The sequence below is a fragment of the Mustela nivalis genome, assembly GCF_964662115.1.
Source record: "Mustela nivalis genome assembly, contig: HAP1_SCAFFOLD_632, whole genome shotgun sequence".
Classification (NCBI taxonomy): Eukaryota; Metazoa; Chordata; class Mammalia; order Carnivora; family Mustelidae; genus Mustela; species Mustela nivalis.
The window spans coordinates 345,748-367,424 of record NW_028136030.1 but is presented as its reverse complement, the minus strand read 5'-3'; the positions used below and the strand labels follow the sequence as shown (position 1 = coordinate 367,424).

Here is a 21,677-nt window from a genome sequence, read left to right as displayed (position 1 = left end):
TCTTCTTCTTGATTTTTAACTTTAGGTGTATGTGAACCCCTGGTTCTGTCATTTGGGTCTCCCATTAGTACCTGAAGCAGAAAGCATTTTTGCCACCCAGGAGCTATCTTCGTTTGCATTAGCCATTCTTTGCTTACTGTGGTAGAAATACAGAATCCAACATGGGCCATTTTATCAGTTTGTAAGTGTGTGGTTCAGGAGCAGCGTGAGTACTCACTTTGTTGGGAGGCTGTCCCTCCCCGCCCACTTCCAGAACCCCTTCGTCTTCCCGAATAGAAACCTTGCACCCATGAAACCACAGCTCCCTATTATTTCCTTGTCCCCTCCCTGGCCCCTGGCGGCCAATTTTACTCTTTGTCTCTCGGAATGTGTCTGCTCAGGGTTCCTCTTGTGAGTGGAACCATGCAGTATTAGTCCTTTGGGGTCTGGCTTATTTATATGTCCCCAAGGCTCATCATGTTGTAACGTGTCAGATTTCCCTGCCTTTTTTTGTTTTAGGAGCTCGTTTTCGTTTTTATTTTTAACTATGGTAAGATACACATAAATTTTACCATCTGAACCTTCTTTGAGTGTGCAGTTCACTAGTGTGAAGTATATTCTTCTTGTGCAGGGCATCTCTGAACTCTCCCATCTTGCAAAGCTGAAACTCTCCATCCTGATTCAGCCGCAGCTCCTGCTCCCTGCTCCCGCCTGCCCCTGGCGGCCACCATTGGAATTGCTGCCTTCGGGAATCGACAGCTTTGATTACCCCATGTAAGAGGAACCATATGCTCTTTGTCTTTCTAGGACTTGCGTATTTCACTTAGCATCATGTCCTCCAGGTTTATTCATTGTCGTAGCAGGGTCGGAACTTCCTTCCTCTTTCGGGCTGAGTAATGTTCTATTGCATGCATATGCCATGTTTGGTTGATCTGCTCACATGTCAGTGGACACCTGGGTTGCTTCCACACTTTGACTCTTGTGAATAATGCTGTTTATTTGGTTGCACAAAGAGATTACTAATTTCTGAGTGAATTGCCTGAGGCCTGGAGCCACGGCCCACCACTGAGGACACCAGAGTGGTATAAGATGGACACCTGTTGTTGGAAATATCCGATGACATCCTGAGGGATGGTGTTCTGAAGATTTTCTCTCCTGGTGTAAACAGAGGACGGTATGTAACTCCAAGCTCCTTCAGAAAGTCGTCTGCAACCGGAACAGAGCTCTCATGCAGCCTTATGAGATCGGTTGCTTAGGAATCGTTGGCTAATCCCTCATTGATTTAACCAATAAATGAGGGATGAGGCGGCAGCAGCACCTGGAATTTTAGTGTTAGCTCATCAAACCCCGAGGTCCTATATTTTTAGTAAGTCGCTCAGGTTGTGGCTGCGAAGCTGTGTTAAGACAGAAATCTATTTTCTAAGAAGCCTTCAAACCAAGTCCAGGCCACTTGTCTCTGTGCCAGAATATTCTCTGTGCACAAAGGAGATTGCAACTACTGGATTCTCAAGTGAAAACTAGTTTGGTGTTTAGACCTGAGGTACTTAAGAATGATAAGACTGGGGGAGGACAAGGGGAAAATTCCGACATCAGACCAATAACATGAACAAAGGAAGGCATAAGCAGAAGGGAAAAAGAAGATGTAGCAACTGATTTTTATGGGACAAGACGAAACAATTGGGAATACAAGTTCATGACGCATTCTCTACAATCCCAAAGTCCAAAAACTGAGGGTGTTTTTTTTCTTTCTTTCGTCCTCTCATTTGGTGGAAAACCTGACCTAAAACGGTCTGAGGCAAATTAAGATCTTTCTTCATTCTTCATAGGGTGACTGTTCAGAGTCTTTGCCATAGAACTGTTAATGAGTTTAATTATGAGGTACTATCCTAGCCCCTGGGGCTGTGACATAAAATATGATATTTGCACTATATTACCTTCTCCCAAACTGAACATTTCTGAAACCTGAAACACATTCGGCCTTGAAGGTTTTGAGTGAGAGGCCGTGGATCTGTTCAGCATACCCAAGAGGCAGAGAAAAACATAGCTACCGAAAATGACCGGAAAGGAGGACCTCAGATTGCTTTCAGCATGTTATTGTATCTGCATGGTTCTCTCCTTGGGAAATGAAACAACCTAGTGATAATTAGATGCACTCCTTTGCTTGTTTTCTGGATGAAAAGGGTTCAGAGGCGTGTTATTTTCCTGTGGCAGGGAGAACCGAGCCGAAGTGTGGAACAAAGGGAATGACAAAGGAAACGGAGCTGAGCCCCAGGGGCCGTCAGTGTGTGGCCCCGCAGGGACAAATTGGGGCCCCCTCTGTCCCGCTGCACAGGTGCAGTTTGCAGCGTAGGGCGCAGGCCTGGGTGTGAGCGTGCACACACGTACATGGAGCTGACGGCTGGAGGCCAGGTGAGTCCTTCCTGTCCGGATGAAAGCAAAGTAGAGGGTAAGGAGGTGGAGGGTGGGAGAGAGAAGGGAAGACCAATGACTTTCTGACTTCCGGTGAGACAAAAAAATGATGAAGCCCAACATAGCAAAAGATAAGTGCCGAGTACACACGCACCTGCTGATTGCTGTTTATGACCCCCGGCAAACACCTGAAGCCAACTTAGAGCATCGCCCAACAGAGGCTCCACACACACAGTCATTGGGCTTCAGCACAGTTCTCTACTGTCTACATCAATTTCAGATGACAAACCAGTGCATTGCTTGTTGCAGGACCCATGCTCAAGTTTCTAGCTGAGGGAAAGGAATGCCGAGAGCTCTTGGTTCTAAAGGAAAGTTCTAGACTCGTCGATGCAGTTAAAATAGGACCAGGTCAATCCAAGAACTGCCAACCGCAGGCTTGATGAGGAGGCTGGAGTTTTCCTGAGAAGAAGTCTTCGGAAGGAACTCCTGGACACAGAGTACGGTGGGGGCTCTGCTCCACGACAGAGCAGAGTGGAGAGAGCGCTTCCTCTGCCTGCCTTCCCTGCTACCTCAGGCCACAGGGAGGTTGAGGGAGCCTCCACAGAAGGCTTCACAGAGACTGAGGTTAGCTCTCAGCAGCTCACTTTGTTGCCAAATGCTCATTGAGCTGGGGAGACACACTCAGGCCTGGCCCATGTTGCTACCACAGCAGACAGTTCTGGAGAGAGTGTGTCGGGTGTCCCTGGATGTGTTGGGTACACCTGAGCAGGGAGACTGTAACCAGCCAAGAGAGGGGAGAGAAGGCACCCATGGGAGCTGGCCACGCAGGGCAAGGAACGTCCCCACAGAGGGAAATGGGGCCCATGTCATCCTAAAGGATCCTGCCCAGGAGAGGTTTTTAGCCAAGGGGCTGTAGGTGTTATCAGAAATGCAAGACTAGGGGCAGCTGGGTGGCTCAGTGGGTTAAAGCCTCTGCCTTCAGCTCAGGTCATGATCCCAGTGTTCTGGGATCGAGCCCCGCATCAGGCTTTCTGCTCAGCAGGGAGCCTGCTTCCCCCTCTCTCTTTGCCTGCCTTTCTGCCTACTTGTGATCTCTGTCAAATAAATACACAAAATCTTTAAGAAAAACAAAGAAGAAGAAGAAGAAGAAGTGCAGAACTAGAAGATTGGTCAAAACAGACCAGCCCTGGAGTATAGCTCACGAAAGGGAAAGCAAGGATTTAAAAGTCTTTTAAAACAGAAGGCCCAGGGCACCTGGGTAGCTCAGTCAGTGAAGCGTCTGCCTTTGACTCAGGGTCATGATCTCAGGGTCCTGGGATCGAGCCCCGCATCAGGCTCTCTGCTCAGTGGGGAGCCTGCTTCTCCCTCTCCCTGCCGCATTGCCTACTTGTTTTCTTTCTCTCTGTTTGTCAAATAAATAAATAAAATCTTTTAGAAAATTAAATAAAACAGAAGGCCTACAGGGAGGGCTCTTTGCCTCTGTCCCTGTGCCCCTGCTCCTTCCCGTACCAAACATGGAGGCAGAGGGTGGGGGGAGGGGCCGAAGTGAAAAACCAGACCCGGATTCCTCTTCTTTCCTCACCTTCTGGTTCCCTGGGCTGCAGGCTGGGCCCAAACAGTAAGGGAGCAGAGGTTGCTGGTCGTGCCGGCTGAAATCTGTCCGTCTAATGGTCTTTCCTGGCTGGGACACAGTGTGCTAGATCAATGATTCACTTTTTTTCCTCAATCCTGGAAAATTCTCTCTCTCCTCTCCGGCTGTAATTCTGATGCGGTGTCTCATCCCTCTCTCTTATCACCTCTTTAATATCTTCGACATCCTTTCGTTCCAGGTAATCAGGTACAAACCTTCATTTATGGTTCTTCCTCCAACTGTCTAATCCCCTATTTGACCCTTCCGTTACATTTTTATTGGAACTCTTATGGTATTTTTCTCATTTCTAGAATTTTGATTTTTAAAATTTCACCTTACTCTTCCTAATCATGTCTTGCTGATAATCTTCATGGCTGAATTTTTTTATTTCTTGTATCACCGATCCGTAGCAAGTCTGTCTTCTCTGACAACTCCAATGGCCACTGCCCCTGGCCGTCTGTATCTGCTGTCCCTTGTTTCCACTCACTCTGACTCACAGTGCCTTGCTCTCTTGGATTTGGTTACCTCGGACCATGAGGCCACTGCTTGATCAATCTGTGTGGATATTGTGGGCTTACAACCCGGACGGGGAGTGCGGACTCTCTCCTGCAGAGAGCACTTGCTTTGTCTTCTGCCAGAAGACAGGGAGCATCGTCATTGTTTTCAGCTCTTATGGGGAGGACAGGCTCATTGCGGGAGGGGGGTGCGGGGGGGTGGTCTCTTTCCTGACCTCTGTCTGGCTCCATTTCTCCATAACATTGCTGTTACCAGCAATCCCCTACAGACGAGCCGTACCCCCAACCTCCCCACCCCCCCGCCCCTGCCGCAGAATCCCCTACCCAGCTAGTTGTTGCTCTGTGAGCCCAGCAGTGTGTCCACTGCTGTGTCTTTTCCAGGCTTTGTCGTCTGGTAGGGGGATGGTTCCTTGTAGCTCCTAGGCTCTAGGCCCCACCTTTATAATGATAAAGAAGTATTTTAAACATATGGATACATCTTAGCACAAATTCCTCCAGACAAAACCATGGTACTCTTGTCTTTGCTATTGATGGTCACTGCTATTTCGTGTGACTGGGGGCAAGTGGCTTGTCTTTGAAGCCAGAGGTTTCTCATCTGTAAGTGGGGATGTTGATACCCATTCGCTAGAGTAATAAAATGGCTAGAGTAAAGCGGTTGGCTCGATGTCTGGTGCCCATTTCCCTACAGATGGAACCCCGTTTCTGGTCATACATTTGCCACTGTTGGCGAAGATATAAGGTTTAAAAATCTGTGAGGACTTTAAAAAAAAATACAAATTACAATTAATCTCATCTAACAGATTTGTGCAGCAAAGAATTGTATTTCTCAAGAAAAGTATTCACACTGGCTGGTGGAAAATGAACCACGGGCATGGAAGCATGACTTGCTTAAAAACTATGCAAAGTCTAAAAAAACAAACAAAAAACAAGACACAAAAAACCCCATAAAACCAAAACTATGAAAAGTCTAGCGTGATGTAGCAGGAAGCAGGGCTGAGGGAAGTAGGGCGTGAGTCTCAAGACAGGGCTGGGCGTGAATGTCACCAGAGAAGTTTCAGGATTGTTACCCCTGGCTGCACATTCCTTAGTCTCTGTCACGTGTGCTGTGCTGTCCACCCCCACCCCAGCCAGGCCCCCCACCTCAGTGTTGCCAGAGCATGGGTGCCAGCAGGTTGGGTCAGGAACCAGGAACCAAATCAGACCCCAGGGGGGCTCTTAGGATAAGCATGGCCCTGGGTAGCTTTGGGGTCATGTGGACATGAAGAACGAGGAATGTCGAGATAGCCCAGGTCCCCAGTCCCGCCTTCCCAGGGTCAGCAGTATGGGGAAGAGATCCCAGAGCATCTGGTTTCCAGGCCGGTGTTCTCTGCCCTGCTTATGTGTCCCGTGGTGGTGGGGTCAACTCTGACCACCAAGGTGCGGAGCTCTGCAGGTGCAGCTCCCACTAGGAGCAAAGCCGCAGGATGGGCACACAGGCTCACTGGTTCTCTGTGCCCAGCCCGCCCCCCCTGCCTTGCTCTGCCAGCCCTGTGACCTTGGCCTCACTATGTGTGGAGTCCTGGGAAATGGTGCCATGACCTGGAAAGGGCTTGCTGTGCCTTATAACACTCGGTAAAACTGCTGCTGGGAAAATCTCCCATTGCCCCAGAGGATTTCAAAGCCTTCAGTGCAACATTAAGGTGTTTTATTCTGACCCGAAGCCCATTTAATTAATTCCTTGGGGAAGCTAAGTATCCCGTTGAGTGCAGGGAACACATAGAAAACCTGGGCTGAAGTGGCCAGCTGGCAAGGAGGTTGGAGCTGTGAGTCAGCCTGGGGGCTCTTGGGTTGACAGTGATTAGGGTCCCATGGTGCAATTTACATATTCCCTACAACTGGCCCAAGTCCCTGTCAGAGAGTTACCCACATGACTTGGGGGAAGATGACAGGACTCAGAAACCCCAAAACTGATGAATTCTCTCTGTTGTCCAAGCACAACCACATCAAGTATGAATAACTCAGTTCCAGAATGAAGGTCTGAGTATTGACAATAAATGTGAGACTAAAACCATCATATGGATTTTAAGTATCGCCAGTGGGGTTTTTTTCCATCAGAAAGAAAATGTGTGAGCATATCTGGAAATACAACTTTCTTGCATTAGGACAGATGCGCGGGAAACTTCAGTTCTTTTAACAGAGGGTCAGCGCTCTGGCTTTCCCAAATTTGCATATGTAGAGGCCAGAAAAGTAGAAAGCTTGGGAATTAAAAATGCAAGAGTCAGCCACTTAAAAGCATTTCTCTAAACAGCTGGATTTTCGCTGATCTGGGGTATATTAGGACGGTACGGCTTTTCATTTACTGTTGGTTGCCTAAAACATGAAGTCTTCTTTTTCTTATGAAGCCTCTTTAAACTAATTTTCTGAGGATGATTCTAAAAGCCTTGTTCCCAAATGTTGAGGGAAAAGCACCCACCAAGGTGGTTATTCTGTAGAAAACAGGTTCCTTAGGTACATACCATGGCACGTTCAATTCGATTCATTAAGTAGATACGAGAGGATGTTGGACACGAGGGACGCCACGTAGAGGGTCCCTGTCCTCCAGAAGCTCATTACGTGGTGGAGGAGCCAAGCATAAAGCAAACGAGCAAACAAGGATTGCAAGTGAGAGGTGCAATGAAGGAAGGAAAATTTTTTTGGCAGGGAAATTCTGATAGAATAGAAGCTTGCAGAGTGCTAGGTGGCTCAGTTGGTTAGGCAACTGCCTTCAGCTCAGGTCATGATCCCAGGATCCTGAGATCGAGCCCTGCATTGGGCTCCCTGCTCAGTGGGGAGCCTGCTTCACTCTCTGCCTTCCTCTGCCTTTGCTTGTGCTTGCTTTCTCTCAAATAAATGGAATCCAAAAAAAAAAAAAAAAAAAAAAAAAAGAATAGAAGCTTGATAAATCCACAGCCCTACTTTTTGTTACCTGATCTCCTGGTGCAGAGCAATGACATGGGTAGTAGGACAGGCTGTGAGTGGAGGTGAGACAGAAAGTCCTAGTTGAGAAGCTCTGCACGGGAGTTCAGGACCTAAACTGGCTAGCAGAGGCAAGTTCAGTGGCCTAGGTCTTCAATGTGTTATGGAGGGGGTGTTTCCTACCCTCCTTGGGCTTCTGTGTTGTCTGTTCACTCCCACACTTTGTGCTGGTGACTGTGCTCCTTTAGGTCGCCGGGACTAAGAAAACCCTTAGGCTGCCCCCAAGTGATATGTTCCCTTATTAGGGTAAAAGACAGGTTAAAGGAAATATCAGGGCCATGCAGTGGCCAGGAGTTGGCAGGTGCTGCTCAGCACCTGACAGGAGCCTGGTGGTCACTCCTCTCAGGTCTGGGGTATATGGGCACCCTAGTAGTTGGCTTCAGGGAACAGGCACTCATGGATCCCTACCCAGGCCTCATCTCCACCGTGACCCGGCCATGCTGTCATGCCACTAACCAGCTCCACTCCTCCTCACAGCTCTCACGTACTCCCATATCTCTGTGCTCTGTCCCTGCATTGCCCTCTCAGCCCCTCTATATCTTTTAAGATCCTACCTTATAGATCCTACCCCAGCTGGGGTACCCCTCATCCAGTATACAGAATTGGCTTGGGACAGAGTTTTGGGGGATCAGTCTCACCTCTGAGCAGGAGTCCAGGTCAAGTGCCCAGAGCCCCTACTCCCGCCAGCAGTGCCTTTCTGTGAACTAGAAGCAGACGCCCTGTCAGGGAAAATGATTATAGAAAAGACTGTCTCTGAGTGGGTGGATTCAAAAAAGGGGTTCTTGTACCCCGGCTGGTGGAATGGCTTTTTGCAGCTGAGTGTGGCCTGGATCACAGTGCCTATTTCCCCCCCTGGGCCAGGGGTCCTGACCAAAGCATACCCACATGGTCACACGCAGGAACCCTCAGGTATGTATCCTCTGTCCAACCGGTTCAACTCCCCTGAAGAGTGGTCAGGTGGTGCAAAGGCCTCTAGGCAAAGAATCATGCCGAGAGCTGTGGCAACAGCAGGAACCCGAGTCTTCCCAACCTAGGCTGTGGACTTGGTGACCATGGAAGCGTATCCTCCTCAAGGGAAGGGAGACGGCAGTGGATGGAGCCAAGCAGTACCAGACACAGTGTGACTCACTGATTAATTAGCACCTTGGTTTCTGGTTTTTTGTTTTCTTTATTTTTTTTTTTCTGCAGTGGGAATGCAGTTTCCATTCCCTAGTAATGGAAAAAGGTATCTTTCCTCTTCCCTTGGACCTTTGGGTTTCAGAGTTATGGGCTCCTCTGCCCAGGGGCTCTGGGCACTTGACCTGGACAGCTTTTTTCTGATCTAAGCTGTCACCTTCCCCTAGGAAGTGGGGGTAGGTGGCCCCCCAATCATCCCTAACCCCAAATGGCACAACTCTTTATATGAACTACCAAGGCTAATAAGAATTATGTAGCCAAGAAGAGCAGGAGGTGGGAGGGGAAAGGGTGAACGTGTTTAGCCGAGGAGACAGGTTTGTACAGTTTGGGCGAGGAGTAGAGCCCTGCCCTGTGCTTCCAGCAGTGCCTGGGGTGCAGGACCTCTGTTGGCGGAGGCCGCGGAGATGCCCGGCACCTTCATCCTGGGAACCATAGCGAGAGTTTGTCTGCATGGCCAAGCTGGGGTTGGGGGTGGGGGGCGCTGATCCCACTAGCAGAGCGGTCCACTTCCAAATGGCCTACGCTGGGTAAGACACAAAGCACAGGCCACCGTGAACTGACTGGCAGCTTTGCTATAGAAAAGACCGCATGTGGATTTGCAGGTAGGTTGTTCGGGTTTATTTTAAACCGTAGAGAATGCCTTCCTCTGGCAGCGATTGGAAACTTTTATAGCAACTGAAAAGCCAGAAGCCAAAAGAGCTATAATTTACAAGCAATCTATTTTGCTATTTTGCGTGTGTGCATGTGTGTGTGTGTGTGTGTGTGTGTGTGTGTTCAAATAGGTTGGAACAAATATTTTCAAGTGTCCGTGCCTCTCTCTTATTATGTTTTTGACTTTTAGACAAGGACAGATGGCTGGCATTTTGGGTCATGCAGATCCAAATTCCTTTTAGAATCAAGTGATAGACACAGCTTAGCCTTCTCTAGATGGAAACAGACTGCAAGGCATGCAAGAATTCTGACATCCCTGCTTAATTTTTTTATGTGTGAATACTAGAGTGACCCCAGAGATGGGTGGCCCTCCATGGCATCACATGGGGACCCATGACAATGAAATAAAATCTGGCTCCACGTTGTCACTCACTCTCAATCGGTGAGTGGTCACTTGGAGCCAACTATGGTTTGATTTCTAAAAACAGAAATGGAGCATTTCCTGCCCCTTGGGAGTCACAAGACAATTCATACCTGCTATACCTACTTCTCTACCACCAGCTCCTGGGTCCACACAGCGTCGTGTCTTGCCTGAACCACTCCAATAGCTCCCTTGCCAAGCCCGGCTCCATATGCAGTGCCCTCAATACGTTCTCCACACTGTGGCCAGAGGGAACTTTTCAGGTTCAAATGTGATCCTCTCATCAACCCTGTGCTCCAATCTACTGTCCTTTTCCACGGCTTCCCATGCTTCTGGGCATGAAACCCCTAATGCTTAAAGGGGCTTACTGGCCCCTACCTACCTGCTTCATTTTGCTTCACAACCCACCTCATTCTTGGGACTCCATCCATAGCTTTCTTCCTTCCTCTTGAAAACACCACAATTCCTCCCACCTTGAGACATTTGCACACATCATCCCTCCTATCTAATGCACACCCCTCTTTCAGTCCTTTGGTCCCACCCCGCTTCCCTGGGCAACCTTTTCTGAACCTCCCGGACTGGGTCAGATCCTGGATTTATCCAACACTCATGTGAGATGTACCCTTGCTTCATACATGTGTCACAGCCCTAAGTCTACATTGGTGATATGGTTTCATTAATGTCCTTCCGCATGGACTCTAAATGCCACATACTACGGGGACCTCTGTGAACATTCAGACCTCTGTTATTTTGCTCACTGCTACATCTTCAATGCCTTGTGCTGATGCTAGAAGAAGCAGGTCCTCCAAACTTTGTCAAATGAATGAATGAATACACATAGAACTATGAGTCATTTATCAACAGGCGACCCATGAGGCACTGCCAAGGAAACTTTGGATCCTCTGGTCTGGAAACCAAAAAAAAGCTATATGATCTCTAAGGACCTGTCAGGCCATAAAATTCTATGACAATGAGGGAGGATTTCTAGACAAACGACCAAAAAAAGGGAACACAAAAGAAACAAGCATTCAGTAAGGAAGACCACAGAAAACATGGCTAAATGGTACTATTTTCTCCCCGAGCTTTTTGTAGGGATTTCCTTCTTATCCACCGAGGTCGAGGAGTATATCTTTTTATCTTTATATTCCCAGTGTTCCGCATCTCCCATGCAGCACGTAGTAGGCACTCAGATATTTATTGAATGGAAAGAGCAGTTCATCAGTTAGAGAGGTATGAACATGGTGACACTATTGTCCATTACTAAATCAGATTTCACATTAATAATTGATTGTGGTCACTGAATTCCTGTATTATGATTTTATTAACTATTCAGCAACGTTCAGGGTTTGTATTAACCTTCCAGCCTCTTTCATGTAATTGAATGTAATGGCTAGAAAGGGTTTGTGATAACAAGGTTAGGAAGATTCCATGCCCTCAATTTGATTGTCTGCTGTTCTGATGTGTAGCATGGGTGGGTTTGCCCATCTCGGGGCAGCAGACCCTTGATTCCCTGCACTGCCTGTCTGCTCAGCTCCTTCCTGCTCCCTTTGCTTCCTTCCCCTCAGCTCACCTCCTGTCCTGGTGGAAGTCACAGACTGCGGCAACCACTTCCAGTTAGAAACACAGAGAAGCTCCGGAAGCTACCAGATCTGCTTCCGTGAAAATATATTGATTTTCTTTTTTTTTTTTTTTTTAAGATTTTATTTATTTTGACAGAAATCACAGGGAGGCAGAGAGGCAGAGAGAGAGGAAAGGAAGCAGGCTCCCTGCTGAGCAGAGAGCCCAATGCAGGGCTCGATCCCAGGACCCTGGGATCATGACCTGAGCCGAAGGCAGAGGCTTTAATCCACTGAGCCACCCAGGTGCCCCAAATATATTGATTTTCAACCCAAGGACTTTCATCAACTGTTCAGAAATGCCTATCACTATTTTCTGGATGGCTCTTTCAAAGAGTTTTAGTAGGGTTTATTTAACTGATTTGTTACCCAGAGACCCAGAGCAAGGGGTCTGAATTTACAAAGGGTCCATGTGCTACCTACTTCCTTAAGTGAGCCCTCTCTCCAGGCCTTTGCTCATGCTGTTCTTTCCTCCTGGGATTCCTCTCTCTTGCTCTCTCCCTGCCTGGATAAGCTCAGCTCATCCTTGGGTTCTCAGCTTAGACTGTCCTTCCTTCTAGGAGGCTTCTTGGACCCTGTAAGCCTGAGTGAGGTGCTGCTCCTTTGAGCTTCCAGCACCTGTGGTTTCCCTCAGAATAGTTTTCCCACACACCATGTTTCCTTATTTCTATCCTCCATTCCACCTAAAGCTGAATGAAGGCAGGGACTGTGTCTTAGCTATTGCCAAGTTCCCAGGACCTGAAATAATGCCTGGTTGATGAACAGATTCACTGACCCTGGGAATAAGGTCCCTGAAATACAGAGAATGGGTCGAGCTTGGCTTTTTCCTTGGGTCCACGGGTCTGGCACTAGCCTGGAGTCGAGGGTTAGCCCAGAGTTCTCCCTACAGGTATACACAAGTGGCATTTTTGCTTATTGTTTCATTATGATAATTATATTCTTTCATCAATAACAAGTTTAAAAAATCTTGCCATATACCTTTGTTTAAAAAAATATTTATTTATTTATTTGAGAGAGAGAAAGAGAGAGCAGGGTGGGAGGGGCAGGGGGACAGGGAGAGAAAATCTCTAGCAGACATCGTGCTGAGCCAGATTCTGGGCTCGATCTTACAACCTGGAGATCAGGACCTGAGCTGAAACCAAGAGGTGACCACCCAACGGACAGCAGCACTCAGGTGCCCCCCAATTTAGCCATGTACCTCGATGACCAGGTAACTGCTTATTCTTGCTCATCATAACAAAAACAACACATACAGTCAATGATGAAAACACAGAAACCCTTCAGCTATAAAATGGCGTATCAGTTTTGATTAAGGTAACCTTCTACGAGGATCACATTTCTTACTAGTCATAACTAGATTTTTCCAAGAAGAGTAATTTGTGCAGTTGCTGTTTAAGTCTATTTTAAGAGTTAAATTATGTAAAAAATTCGTGTGTTTTCAAAAAACATTAGCCATCCACATTCAGTGTTTCAGGAAAACTCAGCTGCAGCAGTAGATCTCGTTGTGGAAGGACTCAGAGTACTTCAGTATGGCTAGATCTGCTACGGGTCCACAATGCCTTTTTGGCTCACCACAGGCTGCTAATACTTTCAATTCAACTAACTTGCTTGGAGGGTCGAGATCATTTTCATAGTTTGAAAAGGAAAGACATTTCTGTTCTTCTTCACATAGACTGATCGGGTCCTCACCTTCCAGGAGAATTACTCTTCTCATGATTCTGCCAACGGCACTGGCGTGTGGACAGGGTAGCTGGAGGAAAAAGTAGCTCCCGGAGAAAGCGTTGATCAGGAAACTGGTCCTATGTTAGCATCCTTCTGCTTGTCACGACACAGGATGTAGACTGTTTCTAACAGTGTCCTCGCCCTTTCAACGTCAAGAGATGGGGACAGTATGCATTTCGTTTTTTCGCATAAATGATTTTGGGTTGTTTGTAAAAACTTTTGCAAATCAGGATGTGCTTTGTTCACAAGCACAAAAACACGAGGTGAACACCCTGGTGGGCAAACACACTGCCTTCTGGGGTCCAGAGGACTATCTTATTCCTAGGATTTCTTCCAGGAATTCTATCCATTTTATCACTGAGGAGGGTTGGGAGGTTTTCACTGTAACCAGTAGAGCATCCAGGGAAATAAATTCACAACTTGCTCTTCTGGTCTAGAGAATGTTGTCATGGCCCCATTGCCCTTAAGGAAAACTGACCTGTGAAAATCCAAATAAAAGAATGGGGTTTGGACTACTGGAAATGAGCCTTTGCTTCTTCTGAAATTCTCCTGAATTTCAGGTGCATTTTTATGTCGTGATTGCAAATAATGAGCCTCATCATTCCCGGGGGAACAGGTTGTGAGTACAGGCCTCTGTGTGCAAGGACAGGACCAGACACCAGGTTGTCAAGGTCTGGAAACTCCATCTCTGCTCTCTAGGGCTGGCCATGTTCATATGTACTGCAGAGAGCCATGGAGGGATTGGAAAATGTGAAGATCAAATGGGAGAAGGAAGCTCCCATTACAGGAAAACAGAGTGAGGGGATGGGGGGCTGGCCCTCAGTATCTCAGCTCCATCCCTGCACCAGGTCCTCCCCTGGGTGCCCTTCTTGATGTCAGACTCCTACCTACCCTCATATGTTAACAAAAATGCCATTCCTCAGACATCCATCCCGATGACAGCCCCAGACCTAAACTAGGTCCCCTTACTGGTCCCCATAGTGTCCACCTATCCCGGAGTTGAGCAGTGTGACTGCTCCTGGGATCGACCTTTCTGGAATGTGTCTTGCATCCTTTCATTCATTCCACCATTGTTTGCAATGCTCTAATTTTCTCCCAGGGAATTTACTGTCCAGAGGTGCCTTTCACCACCCTCCCCAAGCCTGGCTAACACTGCCTTGTCCTTTGAGACAGACCTTTAGGCAGCCACATCTGTCTTTATCCCTGCTCTTTGTCACCCCACTTAGCAAAATGAAGCACAATTATAGTCTTCTGTATATGTCTGTCTACCATCCCCCTCCTGTGAACTCCAGTATGGTAACCCAAGACCAACACAAAGTAGGTGTCCTGCTATTATTCTTGGATGAATGAGATCACTTAGTCAAAGTTCTTTTGGATCCAATGAGAGCATGAAATGTAAGAATGGATAGTTTCTTAATCATGGTCATGGCTAGTTTGTTGCAGAATTCAGACTACAGGGTTATTCCCATGTCTTCTCCACTGTGTCTGTTGGTAGTTAATTTCAGCATGTTTTAGTGTAACACTGTTTAAAGAGAGGCTTTAAACATTATAGAAATATAATATAAATATAAAGCAGACTGTGAGGAGGGTCCAAGCAAAGATTCATAATATGGATCTTTTCTGAGCCCTGAAACTAGCCCTACAGATCTGAGAACAGAATGTTATTCAGGGTTAGTAACTTGAGTGTGAATAAAAGAATGCAGAACAACCTTTTTGTCAAATTGTGAAGGGAGGCTGTGAGAAGGGGAGCATTCATTCAGTTCATTTCTTCAGTAGCTCCTAGTTTTAGATTCAGTGAATGTCTATGGCAAGCCCGAGTTAGGCATGCACAGTCCAGGGACAGATAATTTAAGTATGTGTGTAAGATCTGTGAGCAATAGGAGATGCCCTGAGCACACAGAAGGGGCAGTCACTATTTTTGAATAAATAAAATCAATTGGAGAATCAGCTGGAGACCAGGATGCTTTTAGGGGCAAGTGGGTGGTTACGAAGCTGGGCAGATAAGTGGAGACTAGTGCAGGAAAGTCCTTAACACCACCTTTTGCAGCTCAGGCTGAACTCTGGTGACTTGGGGAAACTCGGTCACTCCACTCTGCTCCTAAAGGGCTCTAATGCTAGAGAATAATGGCTCATTCTGTGTGTGGGCACCTGCGTACCCATCCGTGTATACGCGTGTGTGCACAGGGAGGGAGAAGGGAGGAAGGCAGGGCAAGAAAGCCAATTCTCTCCTAGCACTCTTTTACTCTTCCCATTAATTAAATGCTCCTATGCAGAGGCTCACAAAATCATGTCATGCTGCAGAAGAACAATTAAATGGCCGAATGGTCCTCGATGCATATCCTTCATTAGCCAGCACCTGTCGTGCTTGAGTGTAATTCAGAGGGACTGAAACGGGCCTCGTGCAAGATAGTCGTTCCATAATGTTCATACTTTTAAAACATGTTTGTGGACTTCCCAAACATTTGCTCCTTGCTTTACATAACTTCTTTCCTTAAAAAAATGTGTACATGCTAAAAAAAAAAAAAAATGTGTACATGCTTAGAAACTATTGTTAAGTGAAAGCTTGTGACAGAAGTCACCATAAACCCTGGACTTACTGAGGCAGACAAGGCCACGACATTCCCAAAATTTGCTCTTTCCAACTGTTCTGCTTCAAGGAGAAAGTGTGTGCTCTGCGCTGGTCTTTCATACCTGTTGTGTTTTCCTTTGCTTTTATTTTCCCAGACCCAGAATGTAATGTAATTTCTTTTAAAATCCTGAAAGTTTGATTTTTAAATTGGAACAAAGTTTTCAGACATTGATTTCATAGCTTTCTGGCAAAGATTACTTAGATTTTTATGTCCCTGTGATTCTATCATCAAATAGTTTTTATTTTAGTTGTTGCTGTTGTTTTTTCTGAAGCTCTGAATGTGAATGCTTGGGTTTGTCTTTCCCTTTCAGAGCCAAACAAAATATTTGCTGCCCTCCCTGCTCAACTGCAGCTCCATGCTTGCCCCATGTTCTCAGGCTTTCCTGGGCAAGAGGCACCTGCAACTCGGGTATCATTTGACTTTGATCCCCCTGCTGAGCTGGTTTGCCCCATTTTCTCCTTCATTTTGCCCTGAACTGTGAAAGTTGCTTGGTCTCCTGCACTTAAAAAGTCCCATTAACATATGGTCTGTTGGTGCAGCAAATTTTATTACAGGTTTGGAGATAATGGAGAATTATAATAAATAAAACAAGTTAAACAACCAAACCAATGAAACAAGAAGAACACAACCCGAACCAGGAAACATTTAAAAACTCAGCCCCCTCATTTGTTGGAAGCTGCCTGTTCCATCCACAAGGGCTGTCTCTCACACCCCCTAACTAGATACATTTGCTCTTTCCCTTTAGATAACTTTCCCCCTTGTCTTCTGAAAGGATCAGAGCCCCCACTCACTTCCATGTCAGGGGACAATTGAATACCCCTGTTAAGGATTCTACACCCAATTCCAATGCATGTGGGGCCCTCCCCCAGCATCCCCTCAAGCAATTCTCTGGCACTAGCCAGGTGTTCTAGAAATCAACTTAATCCAGACACTATCTACCTGGAGACAGCATCAGAGCCCACAGGTTAAGGGCTCAGTCCCACAAGTCTCTCATCCACTCAGATGTCAATTGCACAAGGTTGTTACCTAAATCAGAGATTCCCGCCACCCCCTCTTGGGCTCACAGGACTCAGGAACCAAGTTTACTCTCTAGATCATTGGTTTATTACAAAGTATATTAAAGGATATGAAAAAGCCTGCAGAAGAGAGCCACAGGGCAAGGTATGTGGGAAGGGAGTTGGCATTTCCATGACCTTCTTGTATAAATAATACCCCAAATCTCCATGTGTTCACCAACCCTGAAACTCCCCAAACCCTGTCCTTTGGGGGATTTATGGAGGCTTTGTTACATAGGCGTGATTGGTGAAATCATGGGCCATTGGCCATGAACTCAATGGCACCTTTCCCTCCCCCAGAACTGGGGTGGTACTGAAATTTCCAACCCTCTAAACAGAGGGTTGATTTTCCTGACAACACTCCCCATCCTTAGGCAGAGTCCCAAAGTGTCTTCATTAGCATAACAAAGGCATCCTTGCTGCTCTCCTTGATTGAGAAATTCCAAGGATTTTAGGAGCTCTATGCCAGAAACAGGGGCTGGGAGAAAGACTAAACGTGTATTTCTTACTAGAAATCACAAGATCATACTTGCTGGTAGCAGTCGGGGGCTAGCAAGAAGCAGATGGAGCATGGAAGGATTCGACCCAAGACAGTTTAGTGAAGGGGTTATCAACACGGGCCAAGGGAAGTAACAAGAAATGGTGAAATCCCCAGAGATTAGCAATGGTGGGAGGATGTTATCATTGCTGGGTCTGACCAGTCTGGTGAGAATCTGGTGACGGTTGGAGCCTCAGAAGAGCGAGCTCCATGACGAGCTGAGGCCACAGAGAAAGACAGCCAACACTGGACCCTTGGGGAAGTAGGGATTGGGATACGGAGTGGGGTGGGATGCGATAAACACATCTCTCTCTCCTCCTCTTTTCTTCTGCAGGTGCCTCTCATTGACTGAACCCACCTGAAAGCCAAGGGGCAGGGGAACCTGGGTCATGCAGTCCTGGAGGTCAGCCTCCCTGAGCACAGAGGAATGCAGCAAGAGGAGTACTACTAATAACCAGCCCGTTCTTTATACGGAGAAGTTTCATCTCTCTCTTTGTTTGAACTTCTCCCACTCAGATTAGTCCTATATTGGCAGTCTTTAAGCAACCAAAATCTTACCAAGTATTTTTTTTCCCCTCAAACTGAAGAGCTTTCTCTCCCTAAAGAGAATTCTGCCATTTGTCTAGAACAAGTGTCTCAAAACCACCAGCATTAACAATAGTTGCTCCTTCATGGTTCTTAAGGTTTAGAGCATCAGGTCTTTACAGTCTTTTCTCTGTGTATTTTTTTAATGGTCTTATTGAATGCTCCCCCCCCCCCTCCAAACACACCCTCAAGCAGCACAGGGCCGGGCTGTCTTAGCTATTAACACACAACCGGTGGTGTCCCCTAGCTCACCAGTGAATGTCTCTTATTGATTGTGTTTTATTAATATAGAAAATGAAAAAAAATATGTATATATATATGGGGAGAATGGGGAAGGTGTGATACTGATAATCGTGTTCACAAATTAGTAAACGGTAGGTTGTGGGGATACCTGGGTGGCTCACTCAGTTAAGCATCTGCCTTCGTCTTGCGTCACAGTCCCAGGGTCCTGGGATCGAATCCCGCATCAGGATCCCTGCTTTGCTCCCTGCTTTGTTTCCTAAGGAGGCTTCTCTTTCCCTATCTCCCTCTCTCTGGGACTGGAAAACAAGAAACCCCATAAAGGACTGCTTTTTTGCTCCTTTCCCTGCTTCTGTTCTTGCTAGGACCTGCACCCCGCCTTACAGACGCTTTATAGAACAGATCATGCATGTTCTCCTTGTAAAGGGCAAGGAGTTAATGATTTCTTTGGAGTCTTCCAGCACTCTAGGTGAGATCTAAGGAGTGACCTGGCAGGATCAACAAGAGTGTTTTCCAAGACTACTGACTCACCAGGAAGCCTGATTCTGGGGCATAAGTGACTTATAGTGGACCCCCTAAACACGCCTCCTGTGTTGGGATGCCTGGGAAGACGTGTGTCTCTGACCACAATTCTCAGTAAAAACCCCAGACCCCAAGCAAAGACCAAATTCTGTCTCATTTGCTTTCTTAGTCGCCCAGATGCTCTGTCTCTATGTCTTCAATAAACTCTACTCTCACTTCTTCTTGTCTTGTGTTTGATTTTCATTTTGCTTAAAGTCAATGGCCATCTTGACTGGTCCTGCAGGACCCAGTCTGGGTCCTTCGACCTGCCCACCCGGCATCACCTCTGGGGCCTGAATAGCTAGCTCCAGCTGAAAGCCCCCCCCCCCATGACCCCAGTATCCTCCCCCTTACTCTAAGAAAGACTGGTGGATATTCAAAGAGATGCTAAGGGTGCCTGACACCTAATTATCCCAGGACAATTTAAGTAAGATTTCAAACAAAACACTGGTGACAAAGGCAATTTGCTCTCTTTTTTTTTCTGTTAGGAGTAATTATTTGCTGGTTTATCTCTTGTAGTGATATTTTTATTTTGGGTCTAAAGGATAAACTGGTTGTTGGCTGCTTTGGTAATGATATGATCTGAAAGTTTTTAAGTGTCATTGTTTAGTTTCTGTGAAGAAAATAGTTAAGGTCAATTATTCAAAATAAAATAAATAGGGAAAAGAAATTATCAGAGTAGAGGTGTGGCTAATGAAAATGGCTCCTAGGACAGAAGGATTTCCTCTTTCCTCCCTTCCCCTCCTAGAGTCGTAGAGTTTAGCCAAGGAAGATGGATGAGGGGGAGGATGGGCCTTGCTGGAGAGGAGGGAAGGGGAGCACCCTCTCCTGGAGGGAGGCCAGGGTGGACCTTCTTCAATGGGCTGATAGCAGGATGCCTGCCCCAAGCTGCTTAATCAGCCTTTGCCCCTTTTATTGGCATGGGAGTGGGTGTGCGTTGAGGCTGAGGTGGGGGGCTGGTTCTCAAGGGAAATAATGTTGCACATGAGGGACAGTTGTCCCAGGATCAATGAATTCCAAAAAGAAAATGCATGTCAGGGTCTTACCCTGGTCACCATTCTGCTGATGGCTTCTAGTTCCTGCTATTGTGACAAGGCAATGTTCTAGGTTAGATTCCTTACTGTATCAAGACAGGTGTGTCACGTGCTCTAGGCAGAAGGAGCAGGTACGACACCTAGGGGCATGGTGCCCGCCTTTTAAGACAGACAATGACATAGAAAAGGTGGTAAGAATATGCCATATATACCACCTTTCCCCTCAGCATCAGCGGCTTCATCTCTGGGTAAAGATACTGCCTGATCTTCCCACAGGGACGGTGAGATAATTGCTATTAATTGCTTTCTAAAGGGGACAGGTCCTCTCATAATGATGCTCTGGGTTTTCTCCTTTAAGACTTCTATGACCTGCTATATTCATTTGACACTTTGAAAGTTCTTTATCCTGCCTGGATCTAGTTTCCTCCTCCGCTAAAATAGGGATATTAACAGTCCCCACTTCACAGGGTTATTGTGAAGTCTGAATGGCTTAATGTACGTAAAACACTTACAACAATACTGTCACTGTGTTGGTCAGAATGTTTGTGCTACTAAGCACTTCTACTTAACATTTAAGAATTTCTCATTCACCCAGACTCTGCTGGGGGTCCAAAGACTGCCCAAGGCCATCCCCTTCCATGGGGTGACTCAGAGCTCCAGGCAGTTTCCACCTTGAGTCTTCTTCACCTCATGATAGAGAAAGGTGAACAAATGTCTTCAAAGGAGGGAGACACCCAGGCAGCATTTATACCTGGGATCCCACTCCCTTTTCCATGCATCTGTGAGACACGGAAGTGTAACCTACATGACCTTGGGCTTGACATGATTACACACTAAGACCTAGTAGACAGATGTCCAGGGCTCTTGCACAGAAAAAATCGTGATGTATGGATTCTGGACTTGTTTTCAGTTCTAGGTCCAAGCAGGGGAAAAATGAGTTTCACCCCTTTCCCCACTACCCCCAGCCTCTGTCACCATAACAGAAAACACCAGTCTGGAAGGGCAGCTGCAATGTTTAGAGGAGAAACTGCTGGTCATGACCAAAGGAGCATAGGAGTAGACACAGGGTACCTGCAAGAGAGAGACTGAGGGGTTATGATCTCAGGGTCCTGGGATTGATTTCCGCATCGGGCTCTCTGCTTGGCGGGGAGCCTACTTCCTCCTCTCTGTCTCTCTGCCTGCCTCTCTGCCTACTTGTGATCTCTGTCTGTCAAATAAATAAATAAAATCTTTAAAAAAAAAGAGAGAGAGAGAGAGAGAGAGAGAGAGACTGAGGCACAAAACTCTAGCCTTTGGAAGCATGCATCCAGGCAAAGAAAAATCTTCCTTAAAAATCAGTTAGGAAAGGGCACCCTGGGTGGCACTGTCTGTTAAGCGTCCAATTCCTGGTCTCAGCTCAGGTGATCTCAGGGTCCTGATCTCAGAGTCGTGAGATCGAGCAAGCCCTGCACCAGGCTGCACACTCTGCATGGAGTCTGCTTGGGATTCTCTATCCCTCTACCTCTGCCCCTTCCCCACCAATGCACACTCATTCACTCTTTAAAATAAATAAATAAATCTTTTTAAAAAATCAGTTAGGAAAACATCAGTACTTCTGAATTTTACAGTAAGCGAGCATACAAGCAACTACTAAGTTTTAGTAAGTAGAATGCAGACTCCAGAAGCAGGTGTCTTGGCGTTAGAGCACCTAAAGACACAAAATCAGGGGTCCAGACTAGACCACAACTATTTCTCTAGCCTTAGAGATGACTGAGTATCAGAGAAGTAGAACTGGAAACAGCATTTGCAATTCTCTGTGTGTTACCTGTGAAATCTCCCTTAATGTCCACACCATATGAGGTAGGGACCCTTTTATTCTTTTTTCTTTTTTAAAGGATTTTATTTATTTATTTGGCAGAGAGATAGAGAGCACAAGGAAGCA

At 46.6% G+C, this 21,677-nt stretch overlaps 2 protein-coding genes and 1 long non-coding RNA gene across 5 annotated transcripts in view; 1 reads left to right on the top strand and 2 right to left on the bottom strand.

Moving 5' to 3' along the window:
- Nucleotides 1-21,677, bottom strand: part of LOC309857350 (ligand of Numb protein X 2-like) — a gene marked incomplete at its 5' end in the record, with an annotated part of 436,750 nt that overhangs the window by 78,719 nt on the left and 336,354 nt on the right. The gene's annotated exons all lie outside the window — the stretch shown is intronic.
- Nucleotides 1-21,677, bottom strand: part of LOC309857346 — a 325,444-nt gene that overhangs the window by 16,773 nt on the left and 286,994 nt on the right. The gene's annotated exons all lie outside the window — the stretch shown is intronic.
- The window catches only part of LOC309857342 (uncharacterized protein), a 49,829-nt gene that overhangs the window by 7,293 nt on the left and 20,859 nt on the right, over nucleotides 1-21,677 (top strand). For 2 of the 3 annotated variants that reach the window (XM_082750059.1, XM_082750060.1), the window contains exon 4: nucleotides 611-753. In XM_082750059.1, the coding sequence (XP_082606185.1) occupies nucleotides 611-753 (143 nt within the window). Of the gene's footprint in view, nucleotides 1-610; nucleotides 754-17,670; nucleotides 18,905-21,677 lie in introns of those variants that run through there. The other variant, XM_082750061.1, reaches the window with a different exon arrangement.